The sequence below is a fragment of the Cydia pomonella genome, chromosome 7 (assembly GCF_033807575.1).
Source record: "Cydia pomonella isolate Wapato2018A chromosome 7, ilCydPomo1, whole genome shotgun sequence".
Classification (NCBI taxonomy): domain Eukaryota; kingdom Metazoa; phylum Arthropoda; class Insecta; order Lepidoptera; family Tortricidae; genus Cydia; species Cydia pomonella.
In genome coordinates this window covers 4206970-4233359 of record NC_084709.1, presented here as the reverse complement: position 1 = coordinate 4233359, position 26390 = coordinate 4206970, and the positions used below count along the sequence as shown (strand labels likewise).

At 36.0% G+C, this 26390-nt stretch overlaps 1 protein-coding gene across 2 annotated transcripts in view; it reads right to left on the bottom strand.

The window, feature by feature from the left end:
• Positions 1-20529, bottom strand: part of LOC133519604 (elongation of very long chain fatty acids protein 7-like) — a 29300-nt gene extending 8771 nt beyond the window's left edge. Inside the window, exons 1-2 of one of the 2 annotated variants that reach the window (XM_061853634.1) lie at positions 20455-20529; positions 18254-18351 (exon numbers count right to left, since the gene is read on the bottom strand). In XM_061853634.1, the coding sequence (XP_061709618.1) occupies positions 18254-18293 (40 nt within the window). In that variant the 5' untranslated portion in view covers positions 18294-18351; positions 20455-20529. Of the gene's footprint in view, positions 1-18253; positions 18387-20454 lie in introns of those variants that run through there. The other variant, XM_061853633.1, reaches the window with a different exon arrangement.
• Positions 20530-26390: the final 5861 nt, after the last annotated feature.

Sequence of the window (26390 nt, the reverse complement as noted above, 5' to 3'; positions counted from 1 at the left end):
TTTAAGTGCTTATGCTTTTTTCAGTTAAATAGTGCGTAAGCCATCCTCAGAGGTATGTGATTTGGACATTAGAAACTCTTTTACATACTATGATTATGTTTTCTGTAATTATTTAAAAGCGATTAAAATTGAATTCAGTGGGCGTGATTACCGTGGATTCGGTGGGTTTTTTGACCACCGAAATCAAAAAATAGTCCACCGTTGTCAATCTTTACTATATTGTTCGTTATTTTTGTACTTTACATACAATGATAATTTAAATTATATACGTTAACATGTGCTTATTATATATGGCCAAATAAATATATAATTTCGATTGTTAAGCTGGTGCCATAATTATTGGTTTTTATTTACAGTACAATCTGCAATCTTATATGAACATGCATACAAAAAGCAGTTACTTTAATAGTATAAGTGTAAAGGAAAATTACAGCTTCTGGAAAGATATACCTGACTTGGAAAACCTGATAACTCCATCTTTAGCACAGCATGACATTTCACTTCCTACATTTGATTCAGATAATGTCATTGAATTAGACGATGATTTAAATATATTTGATTAATAGCAGATCTCAATAACTCATTGATCTCAAATATGTTTATTTATTTTTAAGAAATATTTTTATGTGTATATGTTAAGTGTTATTACACGGGAAATGTCGCCTTTTGTTAATTTTTATGTAGCTAAAACTAAAATGTTATTGAGTTATGAGTATTGTGATATTTGTGATGTGTCTGCACATTGTCAGAGAAACCAACTGAATATTATATTAATAGAGATATAGACATTACATAGTTAAAATTAAGTTCGAGCAGGATATTACGCAGTTTTTTCTTTTCAATTTTATGTTAAAGGTTAAAGCATAACTGTTATTTTCTTCCTAAGATTTTATTTAATTTTGTTGTTGATTGTCAAGTGTTTGCTTGCGAGCAGGCCAATTTTGCCTTGCTTTTTAAAGATCTAATTAGTTTATTTTTTGATATTTAAACTTTAATTTGTTATTGATTTTAACTGCTTATTTAAAATAATGATTCTTTTACCGTTCTATCTTGATTTTGATTTGACTCTTTAGTTTTTGAAGCCATTTACTTTTATAATCATAAATCCATAGTTTGTAGCAGAGCATAACTTTCTTTTATGATGAATCACAATAATAACATAATTATATATTTTTTTTCTTTTTATTCGGGACAAAAAACAGTAACACACAGGTTTAGACACAAAAATAAAATACAAAGAATAATGAAGTGTGAGACCAACAACATCGTCCACAGATTACTAGATTACCTACTGATAAATCTACAATATATAGCGCTAGGTAACAATATAAAGGATATAAAACTAAGATTAACACAGCTACGGTTACAAGATACAGTAAGAAATTAATTATCGAGTTAGCAGAAGTAGTTTTGTATAGATACATTTTAAGGAGCGAGTAAAAACGGCAAGGTCCACCGGGGCGAATTTTAGTAATGTTTTGTTTGAAGCAACTGAATCACGTTCTTCTTCATTATGATGTCTTTAAATTGATAATAAAACTATTTTGATGCTCAAATAATATTGTTTTATTACAATCTTGGTAAGTGTTGAATTCAGTGGCACCCTTTTTATTAATATTGATTTCGGTGAGTGTGTTTGATTTCAGTGTTTTGAAAAACTCAAATATCTCGCGAACCTTTACGTCTATAAGGAGGCCTTCACTACCAATATTTTTTAAATTTAAGCCTAATTGTTAATTTTAACATCACATGTCTATAAAGTAAAAAAAAATAATCGGCACCGAAGTCAGGCACCGAACGTCACCTCTGAGAAATGCCCTATTAATACAATGTGTTTGTGCACGTATAGTGGAGCCGTTAACCACGTATAGTACGATGACTTTTATCGACGAATCACCCCCATATCTGTTTTTACTCAACCATTTTAAAAATGCACCCCTTCAAAGTTTTATGGCGCCAAACACGACTGCACTTGGTTAATGTATCATTATATGTCCATTTACCTATCGCACATTTAATAATTAATATACATTCGATAGCTTATGAACTAGGGCATACATTTCAAGCATAAATGTTACAGAGAATCTTCCACAATTACTTAAGAATTAATAAAAAAGATAAAAGTTGTCTTCAAAAAATTTACTTTATTACATTATTTTTTTTTTTGAAAACAAGGTCGTTGATCTGTACTTTCTTATTGTTAAATGATAGTACAGGACAAAGAGCATATAATCACTACGTTTGTACAGGATATCAGCTAAAAGATGACATCAAAATGATAGCCCTAGTCAAAACTTTTCACAAGTTACACGAGTCCAAACAAGACCTTCTGTAATGTTCGACTGTTGTAATGACTTCAATCTTGACAACCCTAAATAGCCGAAAAGGATAGTGCCATGCATTAGAATGGGACGCATAATTCGTCCCTGAATCGCTGTCAAAGTAAGTATGTAAATATTCTTTATTGTGCACCATACAGTTAAAAATAGATAGGAAATGAAAAAAACACTTAAAAGTTAGGTAACAACAGGCGGTCTTATCGCTAAGAAGCGATCTCTTTCAGGCAACCTTTGGGTAGCAGGAAACTATGAATTTACAACATTGAACGGGTAGTGCCGATATACATATAACTCAACAAAATAAAGACGCAGACAATAGAATACATACCTACTACATACTAGTACTAATAAAATAAATACATATATACATACATACATATATATATTATACAATCATAAATAAAGGCAATTTAAGGCAGCGAAAGGTAATGAGTTTTCAAAAGATTTTTGAAAACGGGAAGGGATTTTGCACGTCTAATTTCTAATGGCAAAGCATTCCACAACCGAACAGCACGAAAAGTAAAAGAGTTGTTATAACATTTTGATGATGAAGGTGGTGGAGCAAGATGCTTCTCCGCAGAGCGGACTGAGGAAAGATTGTTGAAACGCTCTTTAAGATATAGAGGGGTAGAGGGGTTGAAAAGAAAATTATAAAGAAGTACAAGAATATGAGAGTTACGGCGATGACGAATAGGAAGCCAAACATTTTGAAGGCGCTCAAGATAAGATCAAGATAGCAAATATCGGCATAATCCAATATAGGGAGAAGAGATTGAGCAAGCGCAATTCTGGTAGCGATCGGCAAGAAGCCACGAAGCGTGCGAAGTGACCCCAGAGAAGCAAACAACTTCCTACTGATCTCACTTATCTGTGGCACCCAAGACAGTGTGCGATAAAATATCGATAATGAAACCGGGACATCATCAAACACTACTGTTTGTCAAACCTCAAGTTTTGTAAGAAAAGTAATTTCTATACGGTAGTACTATTATTTATTCTGTGCTTTTATTCTAATTTTACGAACTTTGATTCTTATTTGTTCGTATAGGGACGTCAAGTTGTGCCAACCCTAATAATTGCCCGGAGGAATGCTAAGCCGAACAGAGCCGAGACAAGCCGAAAGGAGGAGTCTCGCCGCACTGGTTATATTAGCCCGGTTATATCTGTTAATTTTGTATATTACAATACAGTACCTGGGCGACCGAGCTTTGCTCGGTTATAACTATTTATTGTAATATGGTGGTGTATAGGTGATAATCTTAACTACATTTTTTTACTAAATTAAACTTGTCTAAAACAATAAAATTAAAATATTATATATAAGCTAAACATATAAAAAAAAAAGTTAGTCACCGGGCGGGATTCGAACCCGTAACACTGGTTATTTCTTGCCGCCCGCGTCTTAACCCGCTGGACCAGACGGACAGTGGCCTGCAACACGAAATTAGCGACCATATTCGGCGTCAAAAGAAAAACGCATGAAAACTCGAAAACACGCGTTTTCCCAAACATAAGACTAATCTAGATCGATTGTTTACCCCCAAAAACCCTAAAACCATATACCAAATTTCAGCGAAATCGTTAGAGCCGTTTCCGAGATCCCTGAAATATATATAAATATATATATACAAGAATTGCTCGTTTAAAGGTATAAGATATGTTTTCCTATTTGAAGAACAAAAGATGTAAGTTTTTCTTTCGTGTTTCATGCGCTAAATTGTGTATAGACCACAAATATTTCAATAATATGGTATACACTTTTCACTCTTTATCTTAACGTCACTTTCTGACAGCTAACTGTAACATCATTTGTTATGTCAATGTGATACCAAATTAGTTAATGTGTCAAGTTTAACCTTTGTATTTGAGACAAAAGTTGACTATGAATGGGATGTATGAGAGAAACATATTATTCGTTTCACACGTGTTTTTAAAGGTAAGGCTCTCATAATGGTATAATTATAACGGGACCATATTATAGTACATAACTCAGTGTTGTTATAGTACATTGTGCAACGAGAGGGGTAAGTTATATTTTGCAAACGAATGTTTAGATGCACGACAGCCGCAGGCTGGAGTGCATTATAAGACTCAAGTTTGCAATATTCTTACCCCCGGAGTTACACACAATGTTTTTCATTACACTTGCGAAGAAAAAGCTAACTTTTAAGCAAAATAATTCTTAACTACGGTTTTTTCACATAAACAATAAATAGTACATTGTGCAACGAGGGGGGTAAGTGAAACCTTGGATACGAGGGTGGTAATTCCCGACAGCCGCAGGCTGGAGGGAATTAAAGACCCGAGTTTGAAATATTCTTACCTCCGGAGTCACACACAATGTTTTTCATCACACTTACGAAGGAAAAACTAAATTTTACTTAAATAACTAAACTACATTCGTCCGCCATTTTGTAATTTCTTGACAGGTTAGCATCGCGAGGGCACGGACCTATTAGCCATTCAGCCACGATTGAAAATTATGTAAAAATATTTTAAACTGCTGTTAAATTAATCAAATTATTTAATTTTAAACATAAACAAAAATATTCAATTATAAAAGTCAGTATTTTAAAAGTAAAACTCATTTATGCTACTTGGTTTGTATGTATAAGTGACACGATAAAAAAAGCAATAACTCCCTAGGGAGTTATAGCTTTTTTTTTCACAATCCACCACACCACAATAACTCCAGCGGGAACAAAATAGGCTATAGTAAGGCTAAAATCAGAACTTTTTCGAGCAAGTGTGATGAAAATACACATATAATTACGACTACGTTACGTACGTAATATGTTGTAATAATGTGTTGCTAGGCAGGCTTTAGCTGTTATGTAACAGTTCCTAGTTCCGGACTTATGATAACGAGATTATACCTGAACTCTGCTTAGACTAGATGTGACTCATGTGACAAACTACATCGGAACAATCACATGAAAGAAATCGCCACTATATTACTATACATTGTGTCATTCACGAAAACGCATGTCTTGACTCATATTTTTATGTCATTAAGGGTTAGAATTGACAAATCTGCGCGTCACCGTGGATGACACGAACAGTCTTGTTCGACTTCTGGTTTTAGCGCCATCTTCATAGTCACGCCTCGTGATTAAGTCCTTTGTTTTTCGCTTTCGCTCATTAAAGTGTAAGTACCTGGGCGACCGAGCATTGCTCGGTTTTAATAACTATTTATTGTAATATGGTGGTGTATAGGTGATAATCTTAAATAATTTTTTTTACTAAATTAAACTTGTCTAAAATAATAAAAAATTAAAAAAAATATATAAACTTGAACATATAAAAAAAAACAAAAGTTAGTCACCGGGCGACATTTGAACCCGTAACACTAGTTTCTAGCAGTCCGCGTCTTAACCCTCTGGACCAGACGGACAGTGGCCGAAAACACGAAATTAGCGACCATATTCTGCGTCGTAAGAAAAACGCATAAAAACTCGAAAACACGCGTTTTCCCAAACATAAGACTAATCTAGATCGATTGTATACCCCCAAAAACCCCCATATACCAAATTTCAGCGAAATCGTTAGAGCCGTTTCCGAGATCACAGAAATATATATATATACAAGAATTGCTCGTTTAAAGGTATAAGATATCGATAGCTTATTATAAAGTAAACTAATGTGGTGTGCAGTGAATGAAGAATAAATCTTGAAACCACCATTTTGGAGTCAACGCCCGGTAGTCCACGTGCTACTTGTAAAGTCCAGCTATCGCTTTACAAGAGCTGATAAAATCACCGTACATTGTCTTGTACTAACCGTACAAATTTAGTCGTATGTAAAGCTCCTACCTTGATACTGGTGAAATAGTTCCACTGGACTAAAGCCATAATTTTAAAAGAATGAATGAATATACTCGGTCATATGACTGCTCCCCCATTTCATCTCTTTATTATTGTAACTATGGATTCTAGTAATAAGTACTCTCAAGTCACGTTTTAATGAACCATACCTAACAGTGTTGATATAGCAATTTAAGTTGCCACTTCACTCTAGACGCCCTATGTAGCGGTCTAAGCCTATCGACCTGTACGTTTCTAGGTCGTTTTCCTTTATCAAGTTGTTATGTTGACATTATTGTCCATTCACCACCGTTACGTTTGATCCTTATTACAAAGGAATAAGGTACTGAAATGTGTATATATTTGAAGTTGCTTTCCCTAGTCTATTAGGGATTACGGTCAATCGATGTTATTCAAAAGTAGGGAAAACGAACGGCACAATAGTCATTCAAGCCCTTACAAATAAGTGATGAAGATCTTTGATTCAATGTTGTTCTCTGTGCCGGATATATTATGACTAGATGCATACAGGATAGGTTCTTCGAGGTGAAAATATTAGGTAAGTAAGTATTTACCCGACTGCCAAAGGGAGGAGGGTAATGTTTTTCGAGTGTATGTATGTATGTCTATTTCTTTGTGGCCTCCTGTAGCCTAAACGGCTTGATGGATTTTGATGTATGAGGTATTGTTGGATTCGTCTTGATACTTACCATCAACAACAATATTCTTGTGGGGCTTGTTTTCCTCTTTTTTAGTGTGCAGTCGGGTTTTTGTTTTTTTATATATTTTTTTTTAATTTAAGTATTTGTAGAGCCTGACTAAGATACACACATATTATGTTAGTGTGGAAACACCGTTTTAAGACGCTTTCGTCTTGTTGTCGTTGTGTGTGTTGTTGTCGTGGAGGACCCGTGGGAAATCACCTTTTCATACAAACTTAGTCCTCATTTTCTGGATATTAACATTACCGTAAAACCACCCAACTATAGTCCAAAGCTCCCAACTATGGTCCACAAATAAACTAAATTTTTCTCGTTCGTGTGTATTTTACTATATTTTTGTAGTTCTAAGGCAAAGTATATTTATAAATGGAAGGTAAAACTAGGAGTAAACCACAAGAAACATTGGTATAGATACTTAATTTCCTTTCGAACTTGTGGACCATAGTTGCAGTATTGGACTATAGTTGTGTAGTTTTACGGTATTGAAAATATTATGATACAATTTGTTGTATATCGACCACAGATTTGATTACCCCTTTGATTTTTTCGATTTTGTAATTATTATCAGAGTTAGGAGCATTAAAAAATTAGTAGGTAAGTATGAAAACTGTTTTTTTCTACTCGTCGACTGTAATGGTTGAATTAAGATTTCGTATACCAAACTATAATTGCGTACTTTTCATGTATGGGCTCCCAACTCAACTATAATAGTACATTACGATACAAGTGTGAAAAACAGGAAATTCGAAACGAGTGGCGATAAATTAAAACACGACCGAAGGGAGTTAAGTCGACACGAGTTGCGAATTAACTATTCGCACATGTATGGTACAACGTTTTACAGTACATATGGCCCTTTAAATGTTCGACATAGGAACGTAATATGCTAATTTTCGCACTAGTGCGGTAAAGTAGCACCATATGTACTGTAAAATTTATTTCGATACGATAAAAAAAAATTACCAATCACGTGCCGCGCGGGCGGGGGCTCGCTCGCAATTATGTCTTTGTCTACTTAGATGCTTACCACTTTCCATTATTTATTTATATTTTATAATTAGAAAAATATTTTTGATGACTCGTAGAAAAATTAGTGCATACAATAGTGATATAATCAAGCTTTCCAATCTCGTACCTCACGTAGGCCACTCAGCAAGCATCGTTGCCTAAACACGTCATGATACTCGACTAAAAAGCTCTCTATTATATGACGATTATGTAAAATACTATTATGCTCTTCATTTTTACAATAATCAAAAAAAAATTTTTTTATTCTATTTATTGTTTATAAAATTATTTATATTATTATTTTAGGTACATATATATATATTTTTTCTGGACCATGATAGTCATGCTAACATATGATGTCAACTGCTTCATTGCCGCTTTGTTGTTTAATGTCGTAATTATTATAGTTATCTCAGTAACTTAACTGTAGTTGGTAGCTGCGCGCAACTACGCTACCTACAGGTGTCCACGGAAGACCAGCGTCAGCGTACTACTTCAGTAGGGCCTGGCATTATGCTGAGTGTTCACCTTTTTCAGTATAATTATATACAGTGTACAAGTTAGTTATAAGTCATTTTTTCTCTTTCTTTCTCTATATGTATTGTATAACTGTGTACTTATATTGAAATAAATGATATTCTATTCTATTCTATTCTTCTAAAAAAACACATACATGAACAACAATCAAAATTTCGCCAAACTGCATAACAGTTTGTTGGCATCTATAAAAGTCAAACATAGGGTATGCCTCTATGTGAGTTTGGGATCGTCGACGATTCGTACCGCCTTTGGACTGAGTCGAAGGGTCCAAGCTAGCATCCAGGTGCTATGCTGTGCTTAGTCTGTGTAAATCTAGGTGCTTAATCAATAAGTCAATCGTTAACGCTCCGTAGCGTAATCATCTCTCTCTATCACTCTCCCATATTAGTGCAACAGTGATAGTAGCGTTTTATTCGCTACGGAGCGTGAAACGATTAGCACGTTGGCTACGCACAATGTTATAGTTGTTTTGTCTATGGTAATAGCTAATAACAAGGCCTGAAATTGCTGAAAGCTTCCTTGCTTTAAGCTATTTACGTAGACATGTTATTTAATAGATTACCAGTCGTTACTGGGCCAGTAATTGGATACAAGCATTTATTTCCCACATACATCACAACGAAGTCATAATATTAAGTTATTTCAGTCTTTCCTAACCGTTTCAATTCAATGTTGTTATTATTTTATAATTCGCATAATTGTATAAACAATTTATTTATTTAAATAAATAAATAAATAAATTGTTTATACTCCCTAAATACCACCAATGATTCATATCCGAATTGTTATGTACACTCCTAATTATTTTTAATATCTCATTCTCTGAAAGTTGGCCGTTGTTGTTCTCAAAAGTTTGCAGAAAATTATACGTTTCTGCATTAGGCCATTCTATTTTTTAATAATTTCCATTCTGTGCCCTTAGTGTAAATTTATTCGATAGCGAAACGTGATGTACGCGTTTGCGTTAAGTCTCATTTTGTATGGGATTTTGAGTTTCCGAAACGTCCCGCTTGGTGCGCTGTTTCTAAATCCCTGACTACTGACTGACTAGGGGCTCTGAACATGGGATCTGGAGATTTAGAAACAGCGCGCCAAGCGGGACGTTTTGGAAACTCAAAATCCCATACAAAATGAGACTTAACGCAAACGCGTACGTCACGTTTCGCTATCGAATAAATGTACACTACGGGTACTGATGTTTAACTCACCATTCCATAAATCACGATACTTTTACCTAAATAAAATTGTTAATTGAAAGTGCCCTCAAGAAATACTACAAAAGTTTATGCACGTAAAGCCGGAAAATTATGCGATAAAAAGTTATGCGAAAGAAGGTAAGGTTATCGCTCGAGTTTTCACCTTTTATGGTTCGTGTCATTCACGATGACGTGCAGATTCTGTTCAAAATGTTGCTCTTCAGAGCCCTCGACTAAAATTATCATTAGCTATATTATACTAAAATACGGCTAACGCCTGGCTAACGGTTTGTAGGCTAATATACAAAATTATTCATGAAAAACCAGTCCAGAGGAAGCCTGTGTCCCACAGCTGGGCACAGGCTTCCTCTCAGGCACAGGTTTGAGCTATAGTCCCCTCGCTTACCCGATGCTGGTTGGGAACTTCACGTACACCTTTGAATTTCTATGCGGATGTATACAGGTTTCCTCACGATAGGGTTTACTACCTACTTGCTTTTCGGTGAAGGAAAAATTCACACACAATACTTCCTAAAATAAGTAATTGTTAGTTATGGAGGAGCGGGGCATCCTGATACAAGTTCATTCACTTAAAAGGAAGTCCTAACTGATGGCAATTTACTAAGCTTAATAAGGAAATAAACAATTTTTCATTTTCTAATTTCCCCTTACTCCGCTCTTAAGAGTGTGAACGATGATATGGCCTTCGGTTAATTTGTTTCCCCTTCCACCCTCATTTTTCTACACGCCCACACACTATACAAAGTACGTCATGATAAATTTAAGCAACTACATAGGTACATAAAATATAGTTCGATGACGCACCTGTACGGGTTTATTTATAGAAGTAATCACTTAGCGCTTGTCGTATTTTAAATATACAGGATGGAATCCCTTAGCCATGCTAATGCTGAAATCAAGGGTGACTAAATTGGATTGGCAAGTTGCAAAGGTTTTGATGGATGGCGCTTTTTGTCCCTTGTTTTGTTTTGTTTTAGGCCATTAAAAAAAAAAACCAAGAATTTGGTAGCATTTGTAGGATTGACAGATAAAACCTACGCTGGTGCCATCTGTCAAAGCCTGAGCCCCATTAATAAGGGTGTACTTTTTTTTTTTTATAATTACTTTTCATAGGTATATTATAGTTTTATATACCGTCATTTTGAATAATGCATACATACATAATGTTTTTTGGTTATACACAGCAATAATTATTACGTACACTAAAATATATTTGTTCTAAATAGTGACATTATATAATTATATATAGAGCTTAATAGAAATAAAAGGCTCCCAGAAAATTGGAATAGGTTAGGTTAAAACTGTGACCCCACACAAACGTATATGTAGCAAAAAGTGGGTTAGGTTAGGTTAGAAATACGACCCCACATAAAACATAATGTTTACATTTTATAAAGTATAACGTAATGATGAGATGGTCTCATCGGAAGATCAGCGCTGGAAGTCGCCAGCAACATGCTGAGATGAGGCCATTTCGTGACACTTTACTCTCACTATGTTCTCTTTTATGTCTGTCTATTACTGTTTGTGTGTTTATGAATAAAACAAATTCTATTTCTATTTCTATTAATATTAAAATATAATAGAACAAAATCAACGTATAGTAATAATTACATTATAACAAGTAATGATATATAAAACGTCAATGTGACAAGTGTAGGATAGTTTGTTATAATTATATTAAACATTACACACCTCATTAATAACTTAGTAGAAGCCCCAACAAAACAGACCAAAAGGCAAGCCAAAAAAACGATAGATAGAATGCGTGGAAGATCTTCGAAAAATGGGGAAGTAAAAATAAAAAAGTTAAACTATATAAAGAAGTTAAACTTTGTGCACGCTAAACAAATACGTAAAGCGTTACTTTTTGAGGAACTTGTAATAAAAAGAGTATCGCTCTAGAGCACAAATTAGATTATAAATAACAAAATCCTGTAGTAATAACAATTTCCGTTACTCCACATTCTACCGCAATTCTTTTAGATTACCCATCTCTTTAATACTCAACTTTCGACATTTACCGAATTCACCTTTGGGTTGCTCATCCTGTATATTTACAGCCTCAGAATATAAACTAATTAAAAATAAATATATTATTAAAGATAATTATCTTTTAAGGCCATTATTTCAAGCCCAATAACCCCACTACAGGCTGACCGTTATTCCGGTCAATACTCGTACTATTATAGGAAGTTACTATTTCAAGTTAGTCGACATGTTAATTTACATCCACTAGAACCTGTGATTAAAGTGGTATTATTAACTACGAATAAAGTCAATTCTAGGGGGTGGTTGACACCCTCAGTTGGCAACAGCTGGCATTAAAAATAAATTAATGGTTGGAAAGTCTTAATCAGTCTAGGTCTTTCAAATTTATTTATTTTACTGTGCTATTCGAATCAGCTGTTTTATATGTAATAGGGTAAAACAGCGTGAGGAAACCGGACTAATTCCAATAAGGCCTAGTTTACCCTCTGGGTTGGAAGGTCAGATGGCCAAATCTTGGGTTTAGTTGTCAAGCGGACCCCAGGCTCCCATGAGCCGTGGCAAAATGCCGGGACAACGCGAGGAAGAAGAAGAAGAGAGTAAAAAGGGTTATTAAATGAATTTATTTATATTTTATATGAAAAGACTGAATTTTTTGTTATTATTATTCAGTTTTAGACATGCAGCTGATGCGGGTACGTCTAAATCAGAATTCACTTAGCACGAGTTCACTATTTAGATAGTTTGTTAAATTGTTTTTAAAATGATTTATACAAGAGTTCACAACTGGGTAATTCCACGAGACTGTAACGTCAGTTACCAATTCTTTCGTGTGGTCTTACATTAATTAAGCAAATTTAAGTATCCAGATATCTACCTGTTGGGCTATGCCAAATATACAGACAGCTAAATTTGCTTAATTAATGTAAGAACCAGGGATCGGAACCGGTTTTTTGCAAAAACATCGAAATAACCATATATTTCGGTTTATTTTAAACTCTAAATGTAGGACTCAGTTGTGTTTTCAGATAACGACTTCGTATTATTAGATTGCCTAATTAGAAATGAAGTAATTAACAAAGAACGAAAAAATACCGTTTTCGTTCCCATACAAAAAATACTGGTTTCCGATCCCTGGTAAGAACACACGAAAGAATTGGTAACTGACGTTACAGTCTCGTGGCATTACCCAGCTTCAGAGGGTAATAATTTGTTCCAAGCATTTACTATTCGGTTTGCAATAAAGTTTTTGCCGATATTTATTTTATGTTTTGTTGTTTCTAGTTTAAGGTAGTGTTCTCTTGTTCGAGTGAACAGATCGCTTAGTTCTGGACAGTCGTAGTATCCGACAAAATCCGTATCCGTATTTCCTGACAAAATTTCAAAAGTCAAGGGAAATCCTTATGTTATGGTAACCCTACTTGGGTTACTTATGGTAACCCTACTTGGGTTACTTATGGTAACCCTACTTGGGTTACTTATGGTAACCCTACTTGGGTTACTTATGGTAACCCTACTTGGGTTACTCGTAAACAAATAGGGATACTAAGCCCTAGCAATGCTAAAATAATCGGTCACACGCTGATCACAAGATATAGATAGACGCACAATTGTCAAAAACGTACCATACCTAATACCACCTTCGTTGCCCAAACATACTCGTATACTTAGCTTGCATGCTAAAACACTCCCCTGAGGAAGTCGGACAAAAATGGGCCACATAGCCAACAACAAACCAAAAGTCTTAGGTCAAAACAAATCTAATCGCTCATTAAAAATGTAGGTTAAACAAGGGCTAAATTGCGCCAAAAATATCACCACAACTCCCGTCTTAGTACCATACAGTAAGGTCGAAAACTGTGTACATATCTCTGAACTTTACATCGCGTGACTCGAATGAACGATCGGTAAAACAAATGAAAAGCGATTGTTGAAAAGCCTGTTTACTATATTAGCGGTAATTAGAGTCTTATTTCTAAGTGAAAATAAAGTTGAATTTTGTAATTTGTTTACTAAAACAACTCCTTTAATTTTGTTTATGTTATACATTTCTAAATCTAGTGCGGCTATTCACTACCTCAGTTACCTACATTATAATAAAATAATATGATGAATTAAAACAGTTTAATAGGTACAGTCAAGGTATTAAATATGGATACGGACAAAGTGCCGAAAATAAGTACACACTACCTTAATGTATGGGCAATAAGGGCGTGTATATATATTTATATATTTTGGCAATTTATCCGTGCCGATATTTAATAAAATTTGTTTTTTTTTTGTCAAACATTTACAGTTTAATTTATAAAAATTACGCTCAAACGATTCTGCAATTGAATGAAATTATAGCATCTAATTAATTTTGCCATTCAATTACTTTAATAAGTTTTAAATTGATAATTTTGTATATAAAAGAAAAAGGTGCTTAAACGCGTTAAAAATACGCTATAAATATTTTCGTCATATTCGTTATATCTAATAATAACTTAAGGCTTGTGGGTGCGACTGGGGACCGTAGGGCTGGCAGCTTCCTCGCACAGCGCAATATTTAGTATTGCAATCCAGCGGGGTAATGCTGCCAGCATCTACGGCACCTTGCCGAGGGGTGAATTTTTATTTTAGTTTAGGTTTTACTAAAAAAAATTATTATGTTGTATTGTATATTGTAATTACATAAATAAATAGTCGTTATATTGTAAAAAAAAAAAAAATTATAATGTCATATCTTCTGGACGCCGTAAATAAATGCATAACCTTAAATCAAATAAAAATATATTTTAATAATAACTTTAAAATGGTGTCAATTTATATAATCTTTTCAGTAATATCATAATTATTATACACGGTAGCCAAAAATATGTGCATTCCCGTTGCCAGGGAGGTTTTTGGCTTATACTGAGCAACTTTTACTATGGGACCAACCCAGAATTCGCGAAATAAATTTCTGGCTGTTTCATACATTTTAGCTGGTCCATTTCTATGGGAGGGTAAAAAAAATTCGCAATTTCGGGGTTGGCCCTATAGTAAAAATTGCTCAGTATAATCCCGACACCTCCCTGGCGACGGGAATGCACATAATATATTTTTTGGCCACCTTGTATGTATTCAAAGCTAAAGATATTTACACCCTATTGTTTAAAAGAAAAGTTTATGATTATGGCCCATTTTCAGACTATTAAAATGTCCCAACGAGGACGTAGGTACTAAATATACCTGTACATGTATATACATTTATGCCCAGACATTTGATTGCTGTGACTATGTAATGTCATTGTGAATGTTTTTATGGAAGTCATAAACCGGTGACTTTCTTGTCTGACCCTTTCTTGGATAGATACCATACTTTCTGAAGCGCCGTAGTGTGTTGCCATGGTAACCCATACGACTTGACAGTTCGTGGACTAATAATATTAGTCTAATATTAATCGAGAAACGGGCCCCGGTATTAGACTAATATTATTAGTGTGTTGCTATGGTAACCCATACGAGTTAACAGTTCCTGGACTCAACATGGGATGAACCTTTTTGGATTCCGTACCAAAAAGGCAAAATAAAGTTGCGACTCTATCCATCCGTTTATCTATCCGATCACTCAATATTTTGAAAACTACTTACGCTATCAATTGAAAAGGAAGAGTTACAAAAAGGCTATACTCTAAATATAATACATAGGTACAGGGTATATAAAACAATCAGATCTGTAGTAAAGCTCATTGAGGACATCTAAACTTGTTTTCTATTATGCATGGCATAATTATTTTGATGTTTTGGTATTTCTTACTTTTAATATATTATTAATAGATTTTCATCACATATATCTTTTAAACATTTTGTATTTTTTTTTTTTTTTTACTATTAATTCAGCGTTTTTGCAAATACCAAAACATATTAATATAACATGATTTAAATAAGTAATAGATTTACTTAATAGAAAGACATTATAACAAGCTTGCTTACTCAATATAGTGCTCAGAAATGTAAATAGGGCGTCAAATAGATTTGTAAATACGTGTAAATAATTAAAGTACACTTTGAATAATCGAGTAGAAGTATACAATGGAGCGGGGTTAGCGGTTACGAAACGAAATAGATGAAAACAATGATTGATTACTTAGTCTAATGTTAATATTTAAAGAGAACCGCCTTGGATTCATTGATTTCAAATTTCATGATTTTCACTCACCTATTTTAAGGCAGAGTGAAGGAAAGCAGATTATTAAAAATAGAAGAGGAACATTGATCGGTCACGCGACACGACCACTTCATCAGAAATATCATAGAAGGGAAAATAAATGGAAGGAGTGGGAGGGGAAGACCAAGAAGAACGTTCTATGAGCCAAGTAAAGGAACATGTGGGGGCCGTGTCGGACCAGGACACTAAAGGCTTCGGATTGACTAAGTTGGAGACAACTTCATCATGCTGCACCGACAAGAGCCCTGCTCTTAAATTAAAGAAGAAGATTTTAAGTCTACTTATTTGGGACCAATTATATTATTATCAAATATTTTGATTTGCACCCGGAAAGGTGGCCTAAATGGTTACTGAGTTGGACCCACGGAACACCATAGACGGGGTGCAGGCCGTCCTGCACCCCGTGTGCAGGCAGACCGAAAAGGAGACGGCGGGACGACTTGAACGCATTCTATCCAAAATGGTGGCAAAATTCCAATGACAGGGTCGAGTGCAGAAATCGAGGGGAGGCCATTGTCCAGCAGTGGATCCCAGGGAACACCATATACGGTGCAGGCAGACCGAAAAGGTGTTGGCGGGACGACTTGGATGCATTACATCCAAAATGATGTGAAAATGCCAATGACAGGGCGAGTGGAGAAATCGAGGGGAAGTCTTTGCCCAGCAGTGGGACCCACGGAATACCATAGAAGGTGCAGGGCGGGTCGCAGGCAGACCGAAAGATGGCGGGACGACTTGAAGGCATTCTATCCAACATGGGAAAATGCCAATGATAGGGTCGGGTGGAGAAAACGAGGGGAGGCCTTTGCCCAGCATTGGGAAACCAAAGTAGGCTAATAAAAAAATGTGTTTTTAAATTATAAGCCCTCCAGAGGTGAAGGCCGGATGCGAACCGGCATCTTGTAATTGTAACAATGCCACTCCACCACCGCGGAATCTGACCTAATTTCTGAGCTATATCCCATAATACGTAATAAATAGGGCACAGGTAAGTACCTATATATGGGGTATAAGTATACCCCATTCCATTTGCGATGGCGGAATTCCACTTGAGAAGGTCATTAGACGTAAACAATACAACAAAAGATACCCGGCAACCTTTTTTTGCGGCGTCGTATTTTACATGACATGTAACTGTCCAGTAGGGCTAAGATGGTCGGCTCTTTATCATTTGTCACCATGCTTGTCACGTTCTAACAAGTATGTAAGTGCAAAAGTGACGAGCATAGTGACAAGCGATAAAAATGGAACCATGCTGCGACTGCTGTATTGATCCTTTTGTTATTATTTGACCACACGCTGGCTTTGAAGAGCAGACCTCGTAAAGCCATTGTTAAACAATAGTTCAATCATTATGGTTTTCTTTGTGCAGTTTTATTATGCATATTGTTATTGTAAATAAATATTATATATAAAATATGATAGTACCTATAAATAAAGGTATTTTGAACTACTGAACAAAAATAGACAAAAAAGTTTTGAGGTGATTCTCGCAAACTCATAGAAACGTGCGCCACGTATTTTAGTAGGAATTACCATGTTCCTACCAAACTGGTATGAAGATCAAACTGGCCACATTAAGTACGTAGACGATTTAATAGTATATGAAATAATAATGCATCTTATCCGAACCATTTTACTCGTTTACATGAGTGCAACTGAAATACAATAAGAGTATTATTATATCAATTTTAAATCAAATTGAAATGTTTAAATTTAGAGTTATGTAACGATTTTTCATCTACTTTACACTCTTTAGATTTGAAGCAGTGAAAATAAAAAGACTGATCATACATCTGACATCGAGCGGTCATTTACAGAAAATATTAATAATACTTTGAAACGAAATAAATAATTAATAGAATAAGGCGTTACTTTGCGGATATCCATATTAATTAAAACAAAAAATATTACTTTGCTTATCCGCGAAAAGATAACGTGCTAGTCAATCAGTGCTAACCCGTTATACTTACTTGCGTATTTTTACATGCAATTAATGTTCCCACGCTCCCACCGCAAAATAAATTCGCAAATAAATATAACAATAACAACCCACCACCGAAAATACAAAACTCGACACGTGTTTTTGCTCTCTACGAGGCATCCTCAGGAGATGTTGACGGTCAGAAGTCCGACGATTCAAACCTTCCGTCCGACTCGTCCAGTCTAGGTCCGGTGATTCAGTTGTTGGACTTCGGACCGCCTCGTTTGATGTTGGTGACAGAAGAGCTGGCGGTTTCCTCGCACTACGTTATCAGCATTGCGATGCAACGAGGAAATGCCGCCAGCATCCTTGGTACAATACTTCAAGGGCCTATTTTAGATTTAAGTTAGTTATAGTAATCCTCTGTATATAACCATTATGCATATTGTGATTGTAAATAAAGATATCGTCTTTAATGTAGTTCTAGCCGTGAGGTGTTAGAGTTCCGTGTATACTTACTTGAAGGATTAGCGAGTTGAAGCGGCAACGGGCTGGCCATGTTTGCCTGGATGTCTGGAGCATGTGATTCACGAGGCTGGTGCCCAACGGAATGAGACCTGACAAAGTAAAAGACAGGTAAAAGAGATGTTGACATAAGAGAAGGTCGTCTATCAGGTCATGAACGTCGCCAGGAGGTGGCAGGGGGAGTCAGATCCGTGGTAGAATGTCATCGAGCCCAGTGCGCCCTCACGGACGGGAAAGAGGGTGAAACGCCGGAGTGGGCTTAGTGGTTAGGGGCCCAATTCCCCCCTCTCTCTTGCCAGGAGGAGGGAAAAGAGCCGTGAGTCCTACACACCATGCGAAAATGCATTCCCATTCCGTCAAAAAAAAGGGGAGTCAGCTGCCTCTCCCTAGAGAATAAAATTTGTAACTAAATATATGCGCCTCCCCTCATCAACCCTAACAAATACATAAATTGTGTCCACTTACAGAAGGCTAAATCACAAGGAGCGATGATTTTCTTTTCTGACTGAGCGAAGTATGTATACAAATACGAAATTATGTACAGTCATGGACATGGACGTTTCTTACCGTTAGAGTTCAACCAAACTAGCTTGAACCCTAAATGGCTCAGCAATTAAGTCCGTGACTTTATTGTCAAAAATGTTATATGACTGTCATCTCCACATTGATTGATTGATATGTCTTTTGGTTATTATGGTTTTTTTTTATACTACGTCGGTGGCAATCAAGCATACGCCCTGCCTGATGGTAAGAAGTCTCTGTACATGCGCGTCCCCGACCTTATCACGACCCCCCCCCCCCCCCGCCTCGTTGAGCTCTGGCAACCTTACTCACCGGCAGGAACACTATGAGTAGGGTCTAGTGTTATTTGGCTGCGGTTTTCTGTAAGTTGGAGGTACTTCCCCAGTTGGGCTCTGCTCTAGATCTGGAATGACATCCGCTGCGTTGTGCCCTACCACACAAAGCAAGATGACATTCACAGTGCCCATACCTCTCTTTTGGACGTAGTTTAAGGACGTACCCGGGTCCATGAAAATAAATAAATTTATTATTTGAATAATGCAGGTTTCCTCGCTTTATTTTCCAAAAGAGCGACTAGTAAAATATAAAATATTCGAGCTAGGATTTGAACCCTCGACCTCCAGTTCAGAAGCACTTCATAATGTGTATAGGTATATCGCGTGTCGCTTGCAAATAACCTTGATATGAAAGCTCTAGGATTTGTCATTTGCATAATGTCGCAGAGCCAATACGAGTGGGTACTTCAGTGTCGTGTCAATATGTACTGAAGGATTTAAGATTTAGGTACTTCAAATAATACTAAAATACTTACCTAATTATTGACAAAATACAAAGCATATATGTGTGACAATGTTGTTTTCGTGAATATAAATTGTTTTATCATAATTTAGTATTTTTATTACAAGCTCACATGTTAAATCTAATTCCAAGATCCATAAATATTAAATAAGTGAAATTACCCATACTAATGTTATTGTTGTTTTCTTACACCAAGCTTTTAAACGAATATTGCTTTTTAGGGTTCCGTACCCAAAGGGTAAAACGGGACCCTATTACTAAGACTCCACTGTCCGTCCGTCCGTTTGTCTGTCACCAGGCTGTATCTCATGAACCGTGATAGTGAGACAGTTTAAATTTTCACAAATGTAGTATTTCTGTTGCCGCTTTGACAACAAATAGAAAACAAAATAGAATAAATATTTATGGGGGCTCCCATACAACAAACGTGATTTTTGCCGTTTTTTGCGTAATGGTACGGAACCCTTCGTGCGCGAGTACGACTCGCACTTGGCCGGTTTTTAACATTCAGGCTTCTATTATTTTCCTTGTGTGAACACATTTTTCACTAAATAGTCTCTTTCATTGTTTAAAATTACGTAAGTTTTCCTTCATGCTCAAATTGAATTAAACGTTACGTAAACTTTTTCCAGCAATAATTTGGTAACCTTTAGTAACTAACCTTCATTCTAATTCTCTTTTACAACAACTTCCTAACCATACCAACACCTATATCACTAAACATACAAAGATTATTAATTATCAAAACAAAAAAAACAGTTTTACCTATATCATAATCTAATTTGTCAAAGAAACACTATTTCACACACACTTTTGTTACTAAAAAGACTGGCCAGTTTCAGCCATTACTATTTACAATTAAAAAAAATACTCACCGTTCAAATTTCGAATTAGCCGGTGTTCGAAATCGTTGGTAACGGGCACCGTGCGAGCGGTGCGGTGATGTAGCCGGCACTGCGGCACTATCGACCGGGCTGCTTATAAAATAAGTGAGCACGCGATAGACATAGTTCCTTCAAGACTACAGGAGTTCTAATTTTGAATTTATAATGTGTTTTTATTCTCATAGAAGGTGAGTTAAACATAATATAGGAAAAGGTAACTTCTCTGGACAATTAAAGATTAACGAAAGGAGTAGTCAAATACTGTAAAAATCTATCCCGCTTGTACTCGTAAAGGTTCAATGTTTAAATTTTCGCTATTGTGTCTATTAACTTTGCGATGTCTACAGGAAATACGGAAAGAAGTTAAGCAAACAAAAAAATTTGCATGGACGAGATTCCGGAAAAATGGTTAACCCTTCAAGTGGCATACGTCATTTTTAGGGTTCCGTAGTCAACCCATATAGTTTCGCCATGTCTGTCTGTCTGTCCGAGGCTTTGCTCCGTGGTCGTTAGTGCTAGAAAGCTGAAATTTGGCATGGATATATAAATCAATAAAGCCGAGAAAGTCGTACAATAAAATCTAATTTTTTTTTTTAGGGTACCTCCTCTACACGTAAAGTGTGGGTGATATTTTTTTTTTTGCTTCAACCCTACTGTGTGGGATATCGTTGGAAAAGTCTTTCAAAACTAATAGGGGTCTTCAACAAACATTTTTTGATAAAGTGAATATATTCGGAGATAAACGCTCCGAAAGAAAAAAAAATGTGTCCCCCCCTCTAACTTTTGAACCATAGGTCCAAAAAATATGAAAAAAATCTTGGAAGTAGAGCTTAAAAAAGACATTAAACGAAAACTATAGCGGATATGATTAGTTTAGCTGTTTTTGAGTTATCGCAAAAAGTTTCCCCTTCATAGTAAAAAGACGTACATCCACAGTTCATTCCTTGGTTGTTCAATCTACTTTAGTTTAAGCTCCAGTTTAGCTTATTATGACGGAGGAGTAACTACGGAACCCTACTCTGAGCATGGCCCGACATGCTCTTGGCCGGTTTTTGTGTTGTTGGATTTGTTATTTTATTTTTATTAATCATATTTAAATGACGTATTTGACCGGGAGCGATACCTGCTACTTGAAGGGATAAAGTTATGCCGTTGCGTGCGTAATGCGCCGGAAAAATGTTTTCTATGTTGTTTATTCAGGATTTGCGACAATAAACTTTTATTTATTCACTCTTTTCGTATACAGGGTGTCTCCCGTCATGGGACTTTAAATGCTGCGCTTAATTATATTCGCATTATTATTTATTCCAACACCAATCGCAATAAAATATTTGACTTTTTATAAAATTATATATTGGCTGATCGGCAGAGACCGGATTTATTATGGCATTTTAACTGTCATAGAAAGTTCTCATTTATCGACTTCCGATACAATGTAGAATACAATATATTCAAAATTTTTAATAGTTGATATTTGTCTGCAAAAAAAGATGACTGCACTTTTTATATATAAACTAATGTAATATTGGTTAGCATTAAAACATACTTTGAAAGTGAAATTGAAAAAAAAACATGGAACTCAAGTAATTAAATGTGAAACTATTAACTATTTAGTTTCATTGTTTTTATTGCACATCTCTACCTATTTCATCGCATTTTCTACAACTCAAAAGATATCTGGAAGAGATCGCTCTTTAGAGATAAGATCGCTTGTTATTTACCTATCCTTTTAATCCATAGTTATAGGTATATCGAAAATCGATAAATGAGAAGTCCCTTATGATAATTCAAACTGCCACGAGAATTCCGGCCTCTGCTGATCAGATATCGATGTTTTCTAAAAACAAGCCATAAATTAGTAGTATTGTTTGTGGTATTAGTATTATTGGTAGTAGTGTATTGTATTTTACAGTACATATGGCGCTTATTTACCGCCCTAGTGCGGTAACTAGCACCATACGTGCGTATGTCGAAAGTTTAAAGCGCCATGTGTATTTTAAAACGTTGTATCCTTCGGTCGTGTTTTAATTTATCGCCACTGGTTGTGAATTTCCTACTTTTCACACTTGTATCGTAATGTACTATTTTAATTATAAGATGTAATGTGTTGAAAAGTTTTGTCCCGCCGAGTTTCTTGCTGGTCCCATATTGGGATACTCTCATACAATACCATGACCATAGTAGGAACGTGTCAAACAAAAAATATTCTTTGTATTGAAAACTATGAAATATTACAAGCGTAACGAAGTAGATATACTTTCTTAGCGCTTTGTACTTCCGTTTACTAAGAAGAGAAGACTTTTTGAAATAACTCAAAAACGGCTGGACCGATCATGTTCGCTACAGTGTTAATTGAAAATATGTAACAATGTTTTGTATAACGATTTTTGTCATATTTTTTGTATCCATGGTTCGACAGTTAGAGAGGGGGGTTACATTTTTTTTTCGGAGTGATTATTTCCGAAAATATTTATTTTATCAAAAACCGTTGTTGAAGATCCGTATTACGATATCCAACACCATTGGGTTAAAGCGACAAACATTTTGTATGGGAGGTAACCTAAAAAATATTTTACATAAGTATCTTGGTGGTTTACTGATAGTAGTATTAAAAAAAAGCCACTCCTTTCGATTTTCTATCGGTTGTAAATTGTACCGTATTGTTAGGCACGTTACGTTTATATTAAAAAGTTAGAGTTACTGGTCAAAAATCCTGGACTGTTCCCATTGGTGGATAATGTCAATAAGTGACCGTTTCCGGGGTGCATTTGAAAACGAACTGTAGCATGCTTAACCGTCGCTGCACCCTTAGTCTTTCTTAGTTTTTATTTTACCGTTCTGTCGCCATGCATGATTTAAGTATCCATGCCAAATTGCAGCTTTCTAACACTGACAATCACGTAGCAAAGCCGCGGACGGACAAACAGATGGACATGGCGAAACTACAGGCTGGGTAAATAAGAAAGATGATTATGTTTTAAAATATATTAATCATACATGCGGAACATAATGTCTGATATATGTCCACCTCTACCAACAGGCTAATGTAACCCTTATCATCGCAATTTTCAGCATAAATTCGCACATATTCGGCGTTATCTTAGTAAATTTGTGTCGGATAGTCGATTTTAACTGTTGAAATTTCATCAGCTTATTAGCCTAGACACGTAATTTCAAATAGCCCCGCAGAAATAAATCAGGAGCTGCAAAATTTGGGGAATTTGGGTACCGATCACTGTCATGTTTCTCAAAATTAATCAAACAAACAACGTTATTTGGCAAAAATTATCTTCCGTGTACAATTGCAACCCCGAATAGTATAGTTAAGAAATTTTGCTCACTCAATATAAAAATTGTATCACTCTTATTTGCTCACCCTGTATAAGGTTTCCTAGTGGACTACGTAACCCTATAAAGCGATTTTTCCTAAATGCTGCTGAGTGAACCCATATAAAATAAATAAATCATAACTTACGGTGCTTATACATGGTCCCTTACCGAGTTACAGAAGACCAAACTGAAGGTTTGCCAAAGAGTCATGGAGCGCAGCATGCTTGGGGTGAAAAGGATTGACCGGATCCAAAACACTACGTTGCGCACCAATACAGGCATCGTCGACGTTGGGTTCAATACCGCCAGACTGAAGTGGGACGGGCAGGCCATGTACGACGTATGCACCCACAGAGGTGGGTTAAACTAGCCACGGAGTGGGAGCCACAACGTAAACGCCGGCATGGTCGATCTAAGAGGAGATGGCGGGACGACCTGGACGCATTTCTCAGCAACTAGACGGATGCTGCAGTTAATCGGAAGATTGGAAGTCTAGGGGGCCTTTGCTGAGCATATAGGCTCGTTAAAAAAAGACATCATAATTCATTTATTCTTTGCAACCATGATGTTACATACATGTATCATTATTATAACAACCGTGTGTGACATTAAATAAACCGGCGATATCAGGCAATGGGAGATTTTTCCGAAGTTGCAAAACTATAAGAAAAGTTCTCAGAAATTTAAATTAATAAATTATAAACAATGAAACTATGTTAAGAACCAAATAGATACCCGGACCCGGGTATCGGATCCTTAAAATACGTCTAATAGTCCTCGCATCCAGGCCATAAATGTAAAAAAAAAAAACTTCTAATAGAGAGGAATGGACACTGTGAATGTCACGTTGCTTTCTTCCTGATCTAGAGCAGAGCTCAACTCTGGAAGTACTTCCACCTTACAGAAAACCGTAACCAAATAACACTATACCCTACTCATAGTGTTGTGCTCCTGCCGGTGAGTAAGGTTGCCAGAGCTCAACGAGGGTGCGGAGTGTTAGGGTCGGCAATGCGCATGTAACTCCTCTGGAGTTGCAGGCGTACATAGGCTACGAAACTGGTTACCATCAGGCGGGCCGTATGCTTGTTTGCCACCGACGTCGTATAAAAAAATGATATTTCTGCCTATTTGGGTAATATGTGATAGGTATATAATTTTCTTAAAAAATTTTTTTTTTTATATTTTCCACAAAAATATTTCTGAATGAAAAGCTTTAAATTTTCATAATTATATTCCAGGAACTTCCGCTCCTGCATTTTTCAGAATGTTATTACGGCAACTTGCACATTGGTAAAGCAGAGACGCTTTCCATATATATTTTCGTACATTTCCGCCTGTTGCTATCTTTATTGCACGCGCATAATTATATTGCTATCAAGCTCGCTTAGTGACAACTGACATTGACAATCGGCATCATGGGTGGGACAGCAATATAATTATGCTCGTGCAATAGAGACAGCAACAGGCGGTCAATGTACGAAAATCTATGTGGAAAGCGTTTCTGTTTCAGTTGCAAGTCTGTCATATTTCGACTTTTACACTTCAAGCAATAATAATGGTACTTTTAATGAAACATTTCATTGCCATTTTCATTGCCTTTTTTATGTTTTAGTTCTCTCATGGCTTGTGGCGGCTCAGCTTAGAATAAATTTAAAAGTTGAAAGATTACTGACTTGAACTCACGGCCTCTGGATCGATACTCCAGCGCTCTGCCAACTGAGCCACTAAGACTTCATCCATAGCCAGCAAATTTTCCCACCCTATGGGTCTACTAAGGGACCGTAAGAACATTACATTACTTAGCCGGCCACTGGAGTTCCAAGTCAGATTGGAAAGTCACCAGTTACGATGTGCTACCCATTCTAAAATAATTTTTAATACGCAGAAATGTCTGCGAACGATGCTATTAAGCTTAGAATAAATTTAAAGGTAGAAAAATTAATGCCTTGTATTTGGTGAGACTTGACTCGCGGCCGCTGCTTCGATACTCTACCTAGTGCTCTGCCATCTGAGCAAATTTAATAGCATCGTTCGCAGTAAATAGATATTTCAGGACATATTCGTCCACAATCCCATTTCGTCACCTTCTTAACTTGTCCTTATTGCCAAACGGCCCACAGTTCTAATTCGTCAACATTCCTTTATCGTCACTTTTCAATCTTGTCCATGGTCCACGATGCTGGCATGTTATGTCCACCAGGAGGTTAAAATCGCAGGCCAACAAAACTTTTCCGTTAGGAAAAAGCTATGCAAAGGATAAGGTAGCACAATAATGTTGACGAGCTGGCACTGTGGTGAAAATGGGAATGTGGATGATCTAGGACTGTGGTCAAAGTGGGAATATGGATGATATGGGATTATGGATGGTGATGTGGACGAATTAGGAAGGTGACGATTTAGGAATTGTATGCTGACAACATGGCGAGGGGACGATTTAGGATGCTAACCATATTGCATTGTGAACGATTGAAGGTGACAAAATAGAATTGTGAACGAAACGGTCCTGAGTCTTTTTGGCTATGGAAAACTTGGGAATGCAAATTTAAAAAATTTCACTTAAAACATATGTTTATTTTTCAATTTACATTAGTTAATAA